The sequence below is a fragment of the Pecten maximus genome, chromosome 16 (assembly GCF_902652985.1).
Source record: "Pecten maximus chromosome 16, xPecMax1.1, whole genome shotgun sequence".
Taxonomy (NCBI): Eukaryota; Metazoa; Mollusca; class Bivalvia; order Pectinida; family Pectinidae; genus Pecten; species Pecten maximus.
The window spans coordinates 27,696,747-27,717,087 of record NC_047030.1 but is presented as its reverse complement, the minus strand read 5'-3'; the positions used below and the strand labels follow the sequence as shown (position 1 = coordinate 27,717,087).

The window sequence follows — 20,341 nt, the reverse complement described above, 5'->3', positions numbered from 1 at the left end:
ACATTAGTTTGGGTTCCTATCAGACAGTGAAACTATCGTGCATTAACCACACCATAGTGTTATCAGCATGTTCTATCTTCAATTCGTCCTTAACAGGTGCACCCGCATAGTCCACCATTAATAGGAACATGTAACATCGTCAAGCGCATCGACTCCTCCTCATCATTTTAGTTTAAGTCGTTTAATGTTGAAGTCTTTATTTTTATAGGAACGTTAAAAAGGGGGATATGTAAAACAGAAACAGACTGGAGGCAGTTTTGTTATCAAATAGGAAGGTTTCCATTACGATTCATAACGTTATTACCATCCATCCTACCTTACTTTATCAGTTAATAACATTTAAAAAGAAAGCAAAGTTAACAACACCAGCATAAGCTTTTATGTTTTCGTACACATTTATCAAAAAAATCATACATAACATTTTAGACATGTGTTTTACTTGCTGTATTAGAACAGTCGAAAACATAATCATAAGAAATGATAATAAGAAATAATTTAGAGTTTCATAAGATCACTTCATCACAGTAACAATGCCATCGCAAAGTAATTCATAAATTATCATCCGCGAATATTGGGTCTTTAGCAACCAGCCGTCGGGTGGTTACCCTGATAAATCTGGAGGATAAATCATGGTCATGGGTTGTGTTCCCCAGACGGTGTCCCGGGAACGTTAATTTGGGTGTTTGAACGTCATTTTTTAACATCTTAAATAGCAGTTCCTCTGTATAACAGTGCTCACATGGGTAAATGGAACGTCACCAGCAAGTATTCCAACGTCGGGCTGTTGTTCTCCCAGTCGATAGTCAACAATGGCGTCAGAGGAGAGTGACATCTATATCATAGTTTTTAACTTTGTATGACATCGTGAATAGCAATCTTAACACTAAACCATTGCTTTGTTGATACACATCAGCAATTAAATTAAAACAAGAATGCGTTCCTGCTAACGTGGACGAAATGACGTCTTTTAATTTTACTTGTCCATGTTACAACCACAATTTTTTTATAAATACTATTCATACTTCTACATAAAAATACAGTTGTAGTTATAAATATCCACGCTGTAAGTATCCGCGTACAATTACATCGGTAACGTACCGGACTGCTATACAAAGTACATATATATTAATGCATATCGAATACATGATTTTACCTTACATGAACACTGAATAATACGATATACAGCTCTACATCATTAACCTTTTTATTCAGATACTACAAATTGTAGTTGAGAAAATGACCCGCGAAAGAAAACAAATTTCCCTGTGATTAAACGGGCCCAAGAAAAGACAAATGAAACATTTTGTAATAACTGCCGATGATAAAGTCCTCCTTGTGCCTACAAAGCCGCTGATCAAGACATAAAATGGATAAACTGTTTCCCTTTATCTATCGGTAAATCATTGTGTTTCGTGTGCAGATCGATCATGAAAATCAAAGCTATTCCCCGATTGTACTTGATATGATTCATTATCAGGTAAGGTTGGATGACATGTACAATGTTCAGACATAACAAATGTAACATACAAGACTTACCGATAAATATGAGGAAACATTTTATCTTGCTTTGTGCAATGGCTTTGGGGGGACAAGGTCTAAAAATCGTCGATTATTACAAAATGTTTCATTTACATGCATGTCCGCTCCGCTGGGGCATTCAATACGTTTGCTTTCTTTTGTGGGTCATTTTCGAGACTAGAATCTGAAAAACAAGATTAATGTGTGATTTTGATATTTCAAGACAAGCGACGATGATCAAATAGCATAGGGGCGATAACAATATTATAGTCTAAATACATATATGTACTTGTTTCTCGATCGCCACGAGTTATCGACGGTCATTGTTCAAACGCAAATCATAAAGCATTTTAAGTAAATATTTCAGGTAAAAAATTGTAACATAAACGATAAGGAATCTGTCTGATATGCAGCATGTGTTTGCTTAAGTGGATGTGTATTAAAGATTTTTCTAAATATAAAACACCGATATTCAAATTTCTCAAACGAGATAACCGCATAAGATTAAAGAGAACACATAGCGCAAGGATGCATTATATAGTGCGTGTATACTCGCGGAGAACTTGGAACACGTGTTTGAACTTAACGTACATTTTACGTAACGGCATGTAACATCACATACATGTTACATCACGTACATCTTACATCACGTACATGTTATATCATGAACATCTTACATCACGTACATCTTACATCACGTACATATTACATCACGTACATGTTACATCACGTTCATATTACATCACGTTCATATTACATCACGTACATGTTACATCACGTTCATATTACATCACGTACATATTACATTACGTACATCTTACATCACGTACATATTACATCACGTACATCTTACATCACGTACATGTTACATCACGTACATATTACATCACGTACATATTACATCACGTACATATTACATCACGTACATCTTACATCACGTACATCTTACATCAGGTACATATTACATCACGTACATATTACATCACGTACATCTTACATCACGTACATATTACATCACGTACATATTACATCACGTACATATTACATCACGTACATATTACATCACGTACATATTACATCACGTACATATTACATTACGTACATATTACATCACGTACATATTACATCACGTACATATTACATCACGTACATCTTACATCACGTACATATTACATCACGTACATATTACATTACGTACATCTTACATCACGTACATATTACATCACGTACATCTTACATCACGTACATGTTACAGCACGTTCATATTACATCACGTACATCTTACATCACGTACATCTTACATCACGTACATATTACATCACGTACATATTACATCACGTACATCTTACATCACGTACATCTTACATCACGTACATATTACATCACGGACAAATTACATCGCGTACATCTTACATCACCACGTCTTACATCACATACATATTACATCACGTACATATGACATCACGTACATATTACATCACGTACATATTACATCACGTACATATTACATCACGTACATATTACATCACGTACATCTTACATCACGTACATATTACATCACGTACATCTTACATCACGTACATATTACATCACGGACAAATAACATCGCGTACATCTTACATCACCACGTCTTACATCACAGACAAATAACATCACGTACATCTTACATCACCACGTCTTACATCACATACATCTTACATCACATACATATTACATCACGTACATATTACATCACGGACAAATTACATCACGTACATCTTACATCACGTACATCTTACATCACCACGTCTTACATCACATACATATTACATCACGTACATCTTACATCGCGTACATCTTACATCACGTACATATTACATCACGGACAAATTACATCACGTACATCTTACAGCACCACGTCTTACATCACATACATATTACATCACGTACATCTTACATCACCACGTCTTACATCACGTACATCTTACATCACGTACAACTTACATCACGTACAACTTACAGCACGTACATATTACATCACGTACATATTACATCACGGACAAATTACATCACGTACATCTTACAGCACGTACATCTTACATCACATACATATTACATCACGTACATCTTACATCACGTACATCTTACAGCACGTACATCTAGCATCACACATCTTACGTCAGATATTTTGGCCCTAATTGACTTAAATTACCAATTGGTGCAATGTAATGTGATATGTACAATTAGAAAACGTGTATATCTTACATAGCGTTTATCAAAAACGTTCATATCATATACACATTGTGAGGCTATCCGAATAACTATGGATTTTTAATATTTCGCTCATCTCGAAATGAAATATGGAGTATAGGAGGAGGATAGTTATCGTATCGAGAAAGTTTTAAAAAGTTTTCCTCACAGAATATGAAAAATGATCTTCGATTTCCGTATACAATTTTGTTTAGATGAAGCTACGTGGAAGTGTGTAGTAGGGGTTTGACGACTCTAAACCATCTGAACGATGTACGGAGCTGATGTAAAAACGGTTAAGAAAACAAACCCCATCTTTTCTTCTCATCTTTTGGCGATTATACTGTTGAAAGAATTTGCCAAGCTACGTTTAAAGAAAACGATGGTAATCTCCAGAATCGTGTCTCAGCATGATGGCGCGTGCACTGAATGGTGTCTGCAAATCGCACGTGCATCGACCACACTGCAATACACGGATACACGTGTAACACTTATTTAAACGAATTTCGAACGTTTTCTCGGTGGTGATGAACTGAACGTGGGCCCCACTACAGAACGCTACTGTGTACGGCTCTCGCCTTATTTTTACCACCATGTTTACACATCAGTATCAACATTCTGTATGTCGTTAGTAAACCAAATTGTAGTAATGGTACTGAATACTACCATTAGGTAACAGTTCAATGCTTAAATAACGCTTCAGCTACGCCCCTGTGCAGTATTATTTGAAAACGTAGAGGTTTCCGACACTGTTTGGTGTCGCAAAGTTTTTGGTGCAGACAAAATAAGTCAGATATGACTTAATACGTAGCTTACATTCACGGATAAATGAGATACTTTAACTTACATAAACAATAATTAAATCCCACATTGATGTTGCAATCCAAAAGCATATTCCCTCTCCTCCCACTGTCCAGATTTTATTACTAGAGTTGATATCATCTTGAAAAATACGTAGATCACAGTAAGCCTAATCTCTATCGGTACGCGATGGAGTGAGAAAGAAGAAAGTGCAATTTATATAATTCTATATGTAGTCAACCAATCAGAATGTGCGTAAAAGTATTTGTTGTATTAGATAATTATAAAAGGTTTTGGGAAAAAACAAGTTTAACATTGTTTATTTGAACTTTGAAAGAAGAAGAAAACAATAAATGAAAGTGATTGGTCTGTTCGGTCCATGTTATTAATGACAGAATGGCTGGCCAACAGTGTAATTTTTACTGAGGACAGTGATCTTGAGGGGTTATACGGACAGAGGAGGACATCTATAAGGAATTAGATTAGTGCTTCGGGATAAAAAAAAAATGATCCCATACATCCGTATATGTAGAGTAGGTATTGGTCATGCTAGATTTGTTTTGTCACTACCAAACTTTTGACGACACCAAACAGTGTCGGAAACCTTTATGTTTTCATATATCTTGTAGATAATTTCCCACCCTTACTCCAGTACTATCTTGTAGATAATTTCCCACCCTTACTCCAGTACGTATCTTGTAGATAATTTCCCACCCTTACTCCAGTACTATCTTGTAGATAATTTCCCACCCTTACTCCAGTACGTATCTTGTAGATAATTTCCCACCCTTACTCCAGTACTATCTTGTAGATAATTTCCCACCCTTACTCCAGTACGTATCTTGTAGATAATTTCCCACCCTTACTCCAGTACTATCTTGTAGATAATTTCCCACCCTTACTCCAGTACGTATCTTGTAGATAATTTCCCACCCTTACTCCAGTACGTATCTTGTAGATAATTTCCCACTCTTACTCCAGTACGTATATTGTAGATAATTTCCCACCCTTACTCCAGTACTATCTTGTAGATAATTTCCCACCCTTACTCCAGTACGTATCTTGTAGATAATTTCCCACCCTTACTCCAGTACGTATCTTGTAGATAATTTCCCACCCTTACTCCAGTACTATCTTGTAGATAATTTCCCACCCTTACTCCAGTACGTATCTTGTAGATAATTTCCCACCCTTACTCCAGTACGTATCTTGTAGATAATTTCCCACCCTTACTCCAGTACGTATCTTGTAGATAATTTCCCACTCTTACTCCAGTACGTATATTGTAGATAATTTCCCACCCTTACTCCAGTAAGTATCTTGTAGATAATTTCCCACCCTTACTCCAGTACGTATCTTGTAGATAATTTCCCACCCTTACTCCAGTACGTATATTGTAGATAATTTCCCACCCTTACTCCAGTACGTATCTTGTAGATAATTTCCCACCCTTACTTCAGTACGTATCCTGTATATAATTTCCCACTCTTACTCCAGTACGTATATTGTAGATAATTTCCCACCCTTACTCCAGTACTATCTTGTAGATAATTTCCCACCCTTACTTCAGTACGTATCCTGTATATAATTTCCCACTCTTACTCCAGTACGTATATTGTAGATAATTTCCCACCCTTACTCCAGTACGTATCTTGTAGATAATTTCTCACCCTTACTCCAGTACATATCTTGTAGATAATTTCCCACCCTTACCCCAGTACGTATCTTGTAGATAATTTATCACCCTTACTCCAGTACGTATCTTGTAGATAATTTCCCACCCTTACTCCAGTACGTATCTTGTAGATAATTTATCACCCTTACTCCAGTACGTATCTTGTAGATAATTTCCCACCCTTACTCCAGTACGTATCTTGTAGATAATTTATCACCCTTACTCCAGTACGTATCTTGTAGATAATTTCCCACCCTTACTCCAGTACGTATATTGTAGATAATTTCCCACCCTTACTCCAGTACGTATCTTGTAGATAATTTCCCACCCTTACTCCAGTACTATCTTGTAGATAATTTCCCACCCTTACTCCAGTACTATCTTGTAGATAATTTCCCACCCTTACTCCAGTACGTATCTTGTAGATAATTTCCCACCCTTACTTCAGTACGTATCCTGTATATAATTTCCCACTCTTACTCCAGTACGTATATTGTAGATAATTTCCCACCCTTACTCCAGTAAGTATCTTGTAGATAATTTCCCACCCTTACTCCAGTACGTATCTTGTAGATAATTTATCACCCTTACTCCAGTACGTATATTGTAGATAATTTCCAACCCTTACTCCAGTACGTATCTTGTAGATAATTTCCCACCCTTACTCCAGTACGTATATTGCAGATAATTTCCCACCCTTACTCCAGTACGTATCTTATAGATAATTTCCCACCCTTACTCCAGTACGTATCTTGTAGATAATTTCCCACTCTTACCCCAGTACGTATCTTGTATATAATTTCCCACCCTTACTCCAGTAAGTATCTTGTAGATAATTTCCCACCCTTACTCCAGTACGTATATTGCAGATAATTTCCCACCCTTACTCCAGTACGTATCTTATAGATAATTTCCCACCCTTACTTCAGTACTATCTTGTATATAATTTCCCACCCTTACTCCAGTACGTATATTGTAGATAATTTCCCACCCTTACTCCAGTACTATCTTGTAGATAATTTCCCACCCTTACTCCAGTACGTATCTTGTAGATAATTTCCCACCCTTACTTCAGTACTATCTTGTATATAATTTCCCACTCTTACCCCAGTACGTATCTTGTATATAATTTCCCACCCTTACTCCAGTAAGTATCTTGTAGATAATTTCCCACCCTTACTCCAGTACGTATCTTGTAGATAATTTCCCACCCTTACTCCAGTACGTATCTTGTAGATAATTTCCCACCCTTACTCCAGTACGTATCTTGTAGATAATTTCCCACCCTTACTCCAGTACGTATATTGTAGATAATTTCCAACCCTTACTCCAGTACGTATATTGTAGATAATTTCCCACCCTTACTCCAGTACGTATATTGCAGATAATTTCCCACCCTTACTCCAGTACGTATCTTATAGATAATTTCCCACCCTTACTCCAGTACGTATCTTGTATATAATTTCCCACCCTTACCCCAGTACGTATATTGTAGATAATTTCCCACCCTTACTCCAGTACGTATATTGTAGATAATTTCCCACCCTTACTCCAGTACTATCTTGTAGATAATTTCCCACCCTTACTCCAGTACTATCTTGTATATAATTTCCCACTCTTACCCCAGTACGTATCTTGTATATAATTTCCCACCCTTACTCCAGTAAGTATCTTGTAGATAATTTCCCACCCTTACTTCAGTACTATCTTGTATATAATTTCCCACTCTTACCCCAGTACGTATCTTGTATATAATTTCCCACCCTTACTCCAGTAAGTATCTTGTAGATAATTTCCCACCCTTACTCCAGTACTATCTTGTAGATAATTTCCCACCCTTACTCCAGTACGTATATTGTAGATAATTTCCCACCCTTACTCCAGTACTATCTTGTAGATAATTTCCCACCCTTACTCCAGTACGTATCTTGTAGATAATTTCCCACCCTTACTCCAGTACGTATATTGTAGATAATTTCCCACCCTTACTCCAGTACTATCTTGTAGATAATTTCCCACCCTTACTCCAGTACGTATATTGTAGATAATTTCCCACCCTTACTCCAGTACTATCTTGTAGATAATTTCCCACCCTTACTTCAGTACTATCTTGTATATAATTTCCCACCCTTACTCCAGTACGTATATTGTAGATAATTTCCCACCCTTACCCCAGTACGTATATTGTAGATAATTTCCCACCCTTACTCCAGTAAGTATCTTGTAGATAATTTCCCACCCTTACTCCAGTACGTATATTGTAGATAATTTCCCACCCTTACTCCAGTAAGTATCTTGTAGATAATTTCCCATCCTTACTCAAGTACGTATCTTGTAGATAATTTATCACCCTTACTCCAGTACGTATATAGTAGATAATTTCCCACCCTTACTCCAGTACGTATCTTGTAGATAATTTCCCACCCTTACTCCAGTACGTATCTTGTAGATAATTTCCCACCCTTACCCCAGTACTATATTGTAGATAATTTCCCACCCTTACTCCAGTACTATATTGTAGATAATTTCCCACCCTTACTCCAGTACGTATCTTGTAGATAATTTCCCACCCTTACTTCAGTACGTATCCTGTATATAACATATCCCCAGCGGTAAATTTCACCACGGGGAAAAACGTTTCCTCTAACAGACAAATAACTCACAGTAAAAACGTCAGGCCTGTCAAACATTCTACGGCAAATGTGTGGATTTGTGTACTACGGGTTAATGGCGCGCTTTACTAACGCCTTAATTACTTCTCAATGTGGTGTACACAATTGCTGTTAAAATTTATGATGCTCGCTGTCAAATTATCGGAACCCTGAATTTCACAAAGCCTTGTCTATATTTATCAATGGAGATGTTTCTCCATATACGACGTGGCAGTAAGTCGAGCATATTTATGTTGAGAGATAAAACACATTTCAAGCAGAGACCTATTTTACAGGTGACGTGGTCTTAGTCTAACTACTGGTCATAAAAAGAGGAAATGATATGAAGTCAATAATAGGGGAAGCGCGAGTTCACGAGAACAATGATTGCTGCGATTCCCGATAGTTATATAGGGATAGCTCTAAGATAGTAACAACATCAGGTAGAGGTCTGTGATATCACTTTATACCCGAACTACACACATATAAAGAAGGTATATATTGATACGTTGCTGTCTTAATCAACATCAACAATCGCAGAAGGATAATATTGTCTCTGGATGATAACCTTCGAGAAACCTAGTAATTGTAATTCGCTTCCGGATTACTTGCAACGAGACACGCGTCGGCCTATGCGACAAGAAAAAGCGCAAAACAATGAGATGACAAAATTGATCAATCTTGTACATGTAAATAAGTATGACTAATATTTGGCGCTAAGGCAACGGCTAGAAAAACACATTTGTTCTAAATTGAACCAGAAAAAATGCTTTGAACCTGTGAATGTGATTCGCTTCATTACATACAAATCGTAATGCACTGGAGTTAACAATGTAGTGCACTTGAGTTCACATTGTAGTGCAGAGCACCACAATTTCTAGTCTAGTGCACTACCTTGTTCACATCATGTGCATTATAAAGTGCAATATATATCAAATACAGTTTGCTCCCAATTATACAAAGATCTCTATAATATAGTAATAGACCTTAAAGGGTTTTCCTTAATGAACTTAAACAGTGAATCCCTACAGTTCTTACATTTATCCTTATTTATAGCGATTCCCTCAAGGAACCTATACCTAACCCCTGTAGTTATATAAGGAATCCCTCAGGGAACCGACACCTAACTCCTCAATTGATAAAGTGATTCCCTCGGGGAACCTACACCTAACTCCTCTAGTTGTGTTCAGTGATTCCCTCAGGGAATCTACACCTAACTCCTCAATTGATACCGTGATTCATTCGAGGACACAACACCTAATTCCTTTTAAATTTACAGTTATTCCCTCGGGAAACCTACACCTAACTCCTCTAGTTATGTTCAATGATTCCCTCAGAACTTACACCTAACTCCTCAATCGATACAGTGATTCCCTCGGGGAACCTACACCTAACTCCTTAATCGATACAGTTATTCCCTCGGGGAACCTACACCTAACTCCCCTCTTTATACAGTGATTCCCTCAGAGAACCTACACCTAACTCCTCAATCGATACAGTGATTCCCTCCGGGAACCTACACCTAACTCCTCAATCGATACAGTGATTCCCTCGGGGAACCTACACCTAATTCCTCAATCGATACAGTTATTCCCTCGGGGAACCTACACCTAACTCCTCTAGTTATGTTCAATGATTCCCTCAGAACCTACACCTAACTCCTCTAGTTATGTTCAATGATTCCCTCAGAACCTACACCTAACTCCTCAATCGATACAGTTATTCCCTCGGGGAACCTACACCTAACTCCTCTAGTTATGTTCAATGATTCCCCTGGGAACCTACACCTAACTCCTCAATCGATACAGTTATTCCCTCGGGGAACCTACACCTAACTCATCTAGTTATGTTCAATGATTCCCTCAGAACCTACACCTAACTCCTCTAGTTATGTTCAATGATTCCCCTGGGAACCTACACCTAACTCCTCAATCGATACAGTTATTCCCTCGGGGAACCTACACCTAACTCCTCTAGTTATGTTCAATGATTCCCCTGGGAACCTACACCTAACTCCTCAATCGATACAGTTATTCCCTCGGGGAACCTACACCTAACTCATCTAGTTATGTTCAATGATTCCCTCAGAACCTACACCTAACTCCTCTAGTTATGTTCAATGATTCCCTCAGAACCTACACCTAACTCCTCAATCGATACAGTTATTCCCTCGGGGAACCTACACCTAACTCCTCTAGTTATGTTCAATGATTCCCTCTGGGAACCTACACCTAACTCCTCAATCGATACAGTGATTCCCTCACCTAACTCCTCTAGTTAAAGAGTTATTCAAAGGGCTATGTTGAATTGTTAAAACTGTTGGGGGTTAGTTTTACCTATATTTTACACAAACTTTGAATTCGTCTCATTTTATCACATTTTGATTTTTTTTTCAAATCATATACCAGTTTTATCAGCTAGGTTATCAGAAGACAGCTATATGGTACAAAAAAGTATATATTTTTTTTTTCACGTTACAACTACGACAGGAAATTCAAATAAAATGATTAAATATGGTTAAACTGTGAAACAAAATCATACAAGCCGATTATTTTGGAAGATTTTGATTAATCATAACTACTAAATTATCATAGATATCGCTGGTATTTCTCTAGATACTAATTAACAGTGACGACGTCATGTTACTGGCAGAGTGAGTCGCTGTACTGCCCCTTGTTCCATTGGACCCCGTGGGAGTTGTCTGGTTCAACACACTGGAGGACCTAGAAGATGCCGATGTTCCACAGGACACTGCTGGCTTCACGGATCACATCGTCACACAGTGGATAGAATACAACCAACAACTCTGGAACCACTATGAGACTGGGGGTTCCAGGTAAACCAACAACTCTGGAACCACTATGAGACTGGGGGTCCCAGGACAACCAACAACTCTGGAGCAACTATAAAACCGGGGTCCCAGGACAACCAACACATCTGGAACAACTGTGAAACCGGGGGCCCAAGGACAACCAACCCCATCTTAAGGATGGCACAACAAACTGTAGGAAAAGGTGGAGCGCTGTCACTTGAGATCATCCAACACGCTTCCGGAGGGCAACTCAGACCAACAGTCAAACGATGCAAAAACAGCCCTCTAACAAACTGAAGGTACCATTGATATGATCCAGTACTCCGACATATCATCCACTCTTCCCCATGTGGAGTAATCCCTGTGTAGATCATTCAGTACAACTGTTATATGTCATTAAGTACCAGAACATGTACCAACTGTAATTACGATGGTTTTATTAGCTGCGTATGCTTTTTTGAATTCATTAGTAATCTATCATCAATTGCCTAGTACTAGATATTCCTTGTAGACTTGTAAACAACTACCATGAACTAATAATTACTATCAAATATTTGTGTGTCTCATTGAATTGTTAATCAGTCAATGTCTAGTGCTAAGTATTCTAAGTATGTTTTTTTACTTTAGTATTTTCATTTCAAACGTGTGAGAAAGGAGAATAAACCAAACCACGTGGTGTCGAGCCACTGTGCCGTATTATATAGTGCCTATAGTTCTGTATTGACTATGTACGAATAAACACGTACAACATATAAATATATATTAACTTTGAATGGTATCTATATTAATTCGGTGTTTTATTAGCCTATCTTTATCACAACAGCATTCCATTAATAATGTTATGAACGTCACCGGGTGCATGTTGTCCTCGTTGACGGGGATTTTGAAAGCTGTTATCCATATGATACGCTGTCAATCCCTGTATATAATCAGCAGGACACCATTAAACCACGACATTCTGTATCGATTATTCAGTGTCCACCCAAGGGGCGCCCGTCTAAGGTCCAGTATAGATTGTGAGCAATGGCCAGTCTTGTCACATTACCGACACGTGGCCTATCGAATTACATGCACTGTTACATTTGCGACATAACTTGCACTCCTGTGTGTCAGCTGGGGTACATTTACTGTATATACATTGATCGTTGAAAGATGCAAACATCTAAATAACGTGGAAATACTGCACTTGCTGGGGCAACATCCACGAGTGAATGCGAAAATTGGTAATAAACGTTTAAAGTATTTGTGCCGATAGCGATTCTGATTCACACGGTGGCATCATATAAAAAATATCATCGCGTTCGAACGAAATATTATTGCGTATGAACAAAATAACATTGCGTTCGAACGAAATATTACGTGGGAACGAAATATTATTGCCTGCGAACGTTTGACAGGATGACTGTTCATGGTGTAAGATACTTATTTAAAATGGACTTGAAACGAAGGAAAATGACGTCGATGTGATAATGATATCAGAAAGACACCTGCTTAAAGTCGCTTTTGGAGAAGGAAAAACTATTCGGATAGCGTTAAGTAACAGACTTTATTCGTATTCAATTAAAAACCTGAGGTAAACTACACCCGCATCATTGTATGCATGAGAAACTACAAAATAATGGCTGCAATGTTTCGGAGTAGAGGATGTGCAAAAATTTCTTACAATTATGGACTGAGTAGAAAGTTCAAACACACACAACAGTTACATTTAATTATTGATTAAATATCCCTAAATTGAACTGTCGTCACTTCTGTGTACGATGGAATTTATACTCATTTGTTTGATACTGCTGTCACTGAATGCAAACTAAATATTCGTACAGTAATACCGTGTTCATACATAAACCTTGTGTTAGATTTTAAAGTTGTTTAGTATTACAAACCCTCAAATATAATTATTCACTTCATTTTGACGATATTTCCCTACATCTAACATGCCTGCTGTAATCGAATGATTGTCTGTTCAGTCAGGATTTACTATAGCTGTGTAATAATGTAACGACAAAAAGCAGCGTTTAATTTGAAGGACATGTCCAATACCCAATATAATTAAGATTTGCGATTGTGCATTCTGTTTTGATATATTGTCTATATTTTATCTAACTACCTTATGAACCCGTTAAGCCGCATTAATTTACAAGTTGGAGGTCATGGACTATACATATAATTTGGATGACTCTTTTCATAATCAGTTCTTACGACAAGTTCTATGAAATTTACGGGAATAACTCGGCTGGGAATGGTGTACACCTACGTATACACTACGCTCTTGTTGATAAACCTTTGTACATCTACATTATGCTCTTGCTGGTAAATCTTTGTACATTCACAGTATGTTCTTGTTGATAAAACATGTAAGCACACTGTTGTATATTGTAATATCTCGTACCAAGGACACGCAATAGTATTTTTCAAATGATGTCCGTTCATAGCCATCGTAAGTTCAGGATACATTTATATTTCTATCTTACTTGGTGTATGGGTTCATCTTACTTCGTACATGGATTAAAGTTACATGGTTCATGGTTTATCTTACTTGGGACATGGCTTCATTTTACCTGGGAGGATTTCGGTTCATCTTACTTTGGACATGGGTTCATCTTATTGTTAGTGTACGTAAGAGGGGAGTGAGAGGGGTGAGGGGTGGAGGGGGTGAGGGGGTGAGAGAGGGGTGAGGGGGTTAGGGGGTGAGGGGTGAGGGGGTTAGGGGGTGAGGGGTGAGGGGGTAAGGGGGTGAGGGGGTGACCAAAATAGATAGATATCCAGTGTAAATATGCTAATACATGTATGTAAAAAAGGAGATTCATTTCATTTCGGTTTTATATGAGATGGACGATGATCGCTACAATCATTGTAGAATTCCTTAACTCATTGTTAACTTTATATGATAGTTGAGAGGCTATTTCAGAGTTTTCCACTGTTATAATATTTTGGAAGGCTGTTACTTGAATGAAAATCCCGGAGACGCCGAGTATAGCGATAACTCGTGTCTTCAAAGGAATCTCATCGGGTGGGTTATTAAACACCAATCCTAGTATTTGTACAAAGATACGGCTCTACCAAAACATAAACACTGTTTGATCCAGGGCATATCGCACCCATTCCCGACAACATATTTTGTTTATAAGAAATCACAGCAGCACTCGGCTTTGTGTCGTTAACACCTGATTATGTGGATGGTATCCACGATATTAGTGTATTCTGACAGTGAGTATTCAATATATAAGATTTGCAGTATTGTTCAAATTATGGACTTGCATATGTCCTTAAAGCAAAAAGAAAAGAAAACAATATATGGAAAAAATGTATTCAGCTTCATGTATGTTTATCGTTAGAAAATAGTATACATTTTCATGCGATGAATACATGAAGCACTGTTACATAACAACAACATTTGACTCATGCGTGAAAATCTAAAATGATACACATGTCACTTGAATAGAATGCATTTCATCGTTTAAACAGGATTGGACATGTAAAAGCCCTCCCCACTAATATATTTTACAAAGATTATGATAGCGACACAATATACTTATTTATAAAGAAAAAAAAAGAAGAATGGATGGAAGAAGACAGATCTAGATATCGAAGTAACTTCTTATTGTGTGTTCCTATTGATCATAATAATTTACACAATGGTAAACAATTATTAGGGGGTTATCGACCGATAACAATGGAAAAAACATACGAAACGTATAAAGAACCTAACGGCAATCGTTTCCCAATAGTATCTTATATAGCAGGCTTATCATTTCGTTACTAAGGGACAAACCAGTAGTCATTGGCCTAATACGAAACATAAAGAGTGGCATATTTCGACCGTCTGTTATATGTAGTCGCGTTAACGTACCACGACTTTAATTATACAGTTTTAACTAACCCTACGTTTACTGCATATCAAGATAAGTTATTACCAACGATCCAGTATGATTGGTAGTTTAAGCATACATTATTTCAACATATCGTCACACATTGTGTTAAAAATCGCCTTAACAAAACAAAAGGACACGACTTGTTGTAATAATTATCTCTAAAAGGCATGTTATGGTAACGCGACAATGCGACTTAACACCTAACACAGGTGTAGTCATACGGACACGCGTACGTTTATATGCATTAGAGGTCACATGATTCAAATATCATTTAACGAACAATGACGTTTAGTTGGATAATAGTTGGGTACAGTGAACATTAGGAACATTTTATTTATACGATTATAGTAGAGTGGAACTTCTCTAAATCGATCATGCACGGTTTTGAATATTTTGCCGGTTCCGAGAGGTTTCAGTTTGGAGAAGTGATCCATTTTGACCGCTCCGAATCCGGGAATAACATTGACTCAGGCCACATGTAAATTTACCAGCGAAAATTTGGCTTTATAGCTCTGCTTGTATTCTTGTGGAACCTTTTCGGGAGGTGATCGGTTTTTGGAAGTTGCACTGTATTACGATAAGTTGTTACATAATGCAAAATATCGAATTTAGTTATCAACATAACATTTAAGATGACTTTCTGTATCTTGAGATTTTTACGACTAAATTATTATATTGTGATATTAACTAAGCATACCGACATCAAAATGACTACCGTTTAGTTAGATATAAACTATGTCGACAAAGTGACATTTATCACAAGTAGAGACTCATATACGTTTCATTACAGATTATAGCATATATCACATTGGCCGAGTTTAACGCTCATTTGTCTCAGACGGCCATGTTTGATTTTTACTCATGCGCAAAATTTGACGCCATTTTTTACACAACTTACTGGAATTTGTAAATTATAAAAAAAAAAAAAACAACAATAAAAGAAAACATGCTAATTACAAGCAAATTGGAATAATATGGCATGACATTTGAAACTAACATAGTAACCGACATTGCAATTGCCGTTAATCTAGAAACATGTTTTACAGTTATTCATTGTGAAGTGCTATCTCTACTACCATAAACATGTGTAACGCCTTAATATCTCTACTACCATAAACATGGGTAACGCCTTAATATCTCTACTACCATACACATGTTTAAACGCAATAATATCTGTACTACCATGAACATGTTTAACGCCATAATATCTCTACTACCATAAACATGTTTAAAGCAAAAATATCTGTACTGCCATAAACATGTTTAACGCCATAATATCTCTACTACCATGAACATGTTTAACGCCAAAATATCTGTACTGCCATAAACATGTTTAACGCCATATCTCTACTAACATGAACATGTTTAACGCCAAAATATCTGTACTACACCATAAACATGTTTAACGCCATATCTCTACTAACATGAACATGTTTAACGCCAAAATATCTGTACTACACCATAAACATGTTTAACGCCATGATATCTGTACTGCCATAAACATGTTTAACGTCATAATATCTCTACTAACATGAACATGTTTAACGCTATAATATCTGTACTGCCATAAACTTATGTTTAACGCCATAATATATCTACTACCATAAACACGTTTAACGCCAAAATATCTGTACTGCCATAAACATGTTTAACGCCAGAATATCTCTACTACCATGAACATGTTTAACGCCAAAATATCTGCACTACATCATAAACATGTTTAACGCCAAAATATCTGTACTACACCATAAACATGTTTAACGCCAAAATATCTGTACAACCATAAACATGTTTAACGCTAAAATATCTGTACAACCATAAACTTATGTTTAACGCCTTAAGGTTCATTCATTCTAGCCGATCCGATGGTGTTTCCATTATACTATTGTACATCTTTACAACTGTAACTTCATGCTTTTGTGTTTTTGTATAACCGTAACTATGTTTAAATGTTTATAATTTGTTATTCTGGTCAAACGACATTAATATATCATCCTGTCCTTATACCGGGTTGTCCATATAAGACGTGATATACAGTATATGTATACGTATAAAATACCATACCAATTATACCTATACTAATATAAATATATAATACATACCATTTCCACTCTTTGCCTCTTTTCTTTGTGAGAGTGATGATAGTTTCTATCAACAGTCCGCCCAGTGCTCCAGTTAGGTACCAACACCAGGACTTCCTAATGACCATGAACAGTCGCCATATTGCAATCACACCATGAGCGGCAAATAACACTCGCACGAGAAGTGCTCGAATGATCGTCATGCACCTCATCTTGGTGACTTGTCCGGAATTTGAATTATATGATTTAAACAGAATTATTCCCACCGTTCTGTATCTTTGTTGACGTTCCACTCAGCTATATTTAATGACGTCCACAGAAAACCTGACTTTATAAAATGTTGGACTTGATCTGAATTTTCCTGGACGCATGTAATCACTTTGATGCATCAGCGGAAGTTGCCGGCCTAGAATTCCAGTACTGAATCCGAGAGGAAGGGCGTACGTCATCAGGGTTCACAAACACTTCAAAGAGAAAAGCTGGACTTTGGCATTCAAAAGTGGAACTAGCCATGTACCGAAGAACAGCGAGATGCTACCACCAATGAAATGTTCAATCTATTACAGAGAGATGTAGCTAGTGATTCACAAAAACAGGAACCATAAAGGGCACAAATACTGGCGGCCAGATACATATGTATACCTTAGTGTCGAAAGTTTATCTTCTCCAAATGTACCGTAGTAAACGACGTCAATTAATCATGAGAGCTTTTTGTTTCATATCCGAGTGCTGTACCAATCTGCCAAATATCAACAGGCATTATAATAAAATACCTCTCTATTTGTTCATGTTTCATTCAGTCGTCCATAGCTACAAGGTTATACGCACGTACCTTGACATAAAACATACCCATTCCATTTCTGTGAATCCTAATACTGAAATATTACGATATTACATTAAAAAATGAAATATAGTTCATATGAATAGTCTGTTAATACATTAATTAGTGATTTAATAATATATTATCCATTCCGTTCGGAGTAGTTAATTATTGGCGCCATTATGTCATAGCCATCACTGTTCACATTATAATGTCATAGCAATCACTGTTCACATTATATTGTCATAGCAATCACTGTTCACATTATATTGTCATAGCAATCACTGTTCACATTATATTGTCATAGCAATCACTGTTCACATTATATTGTCATAGCAATCACTGTTCACATTATATTGTCATAGCCATCACTGTTCACATTATATTGTCATAACAATCACTGTTCACATTATATTGTCAAAGCCATCACTGATCACATTATAATGTCACCACTGTCATTAATGTGATATCGCTGTTCACACTATAATGTCAAAGCCATCACTGTTCACATTATAATGTCACCACTGTCATTAATGTGATATCGCTGTTCACACTATAATGTCAAAGCCATCACTGTTCCACTGTGTATTAAAAAGAATCCTCACAAAACTTGATTCAATATTGATACTTATGTTATTGAGAATATCCTATAAAGTTAACACACCATGGTACCGCCCAAAGCACGCCTGTAGCGCCATCTGTTGTCTGCGTTACCTCAAAATATAGACCTCCGTATATTCTACCAATCAGGTTTCCCGGCCCTAGAAACACTTTGACCTTTATTGTCGTTAGTGATTAATAGTTGTCTTTCCCTCAAGTATTGGTGCTGCCTCCAATTAACTAATGTTCCAGTTTGCTTTCTAAGTTAGAATTACCAGGGGGCAAATTATGTTATGCAAACCCTGTACCTTTAAAGTTCGTAAACTCCACGCGAAAGAACGTGCTGTAATGTAAATAAGAGTTAGTTTGCATGTTGGCAAGTTGTTTCTGATAACAACAAACATTCTACATCATCGTTGAATATATTACCATAGCTATTTCATTTCAAAATCCTCCCATGTACTGTATAACCATCTCATTGGCTGTCTGTACAATCGATCAGTAGGCCCATCTCGTACACAGGCGTCTCTTGGAGCCTCCCTAATATTATAACCACGAGGAAATAGGCCCCAACTGAACGTTGGTATTAAGTTTTATTGTACATTGTATGTATATATCTATGTATATATATATATATTAAATCATCGCCATAACACTAAATGTAAAAATCAAGGTTTATCTTTTTATCAAATCGTTATCATAGAGTACACGTTGTATATAGAAATGAGTGAAATGGGTACGTGAGTAAAATATTTACACCTTCGCATACGTTGACATGTTTGCGTTGACAGTACAATGTACTCGTCCATGTCTGTGTTGACAATAACATGAACTCGTCCATGTATGTGTTGACAATGACATGTACTCGTCCATGTTTGTGTTAACATTAACATGTACTCGTCCATGTTTGTGTTGACAGTAAAATGTACTCGTCCATGTTTGTGTTGACAATAACATGAACTCGTCCATGTCTGTGTTGACAATAACATGTACTCGTCCATGTTTGTGTTGACAATAACATGTACTCGTCCATGTTTGTGTTGACATTAACATGTACTCGTCCATGTTTGTGTTGACAATAACATGTACTCGTCCATGTTTGTGTTGACAATAACATGTACTCGTCCATGTTTGTGTTGACAATAACATGTACTCGTCCATGTTTGTGTTGACAATAACATGTACTCGTCCATGTTTGTGTTGACATTAACATGTACTCGTCCATGTTTGTGTTGACAATAACATGTACTCGTCCATGTTTGTGTTGACAATAACATGTACT

At 37.0% G+C, this 20,341-nt stretch overlaps 1 protein-coding gene across 1 annotated transcript in view; it reads right to left on the bottom strand.

The window, feature by feature from the left end:
- Nucleotides 1–19,429, bottom strand: part of LOC117345116 (transmembrane protein 26-like) — a 68,320-nt gene extending 48,891 nt beyond the window's left edge. The window contains exon 1 of the mRNA XM_033908076.1: nucleotides 17,661–19,429. Within this exon, the coding sequence (XP_033763967.1) occupies nucleotides 17,661–17,851 (191 nt within the window). The 5' untranslated portion in view covers nucleotides 17,852–19,429. The remainder of the gene's footprint in view (nucleotides 1–17,660) is intronic.
- Nucleotides 19,430–20,341: the final 912 nt, after the last annotated feature.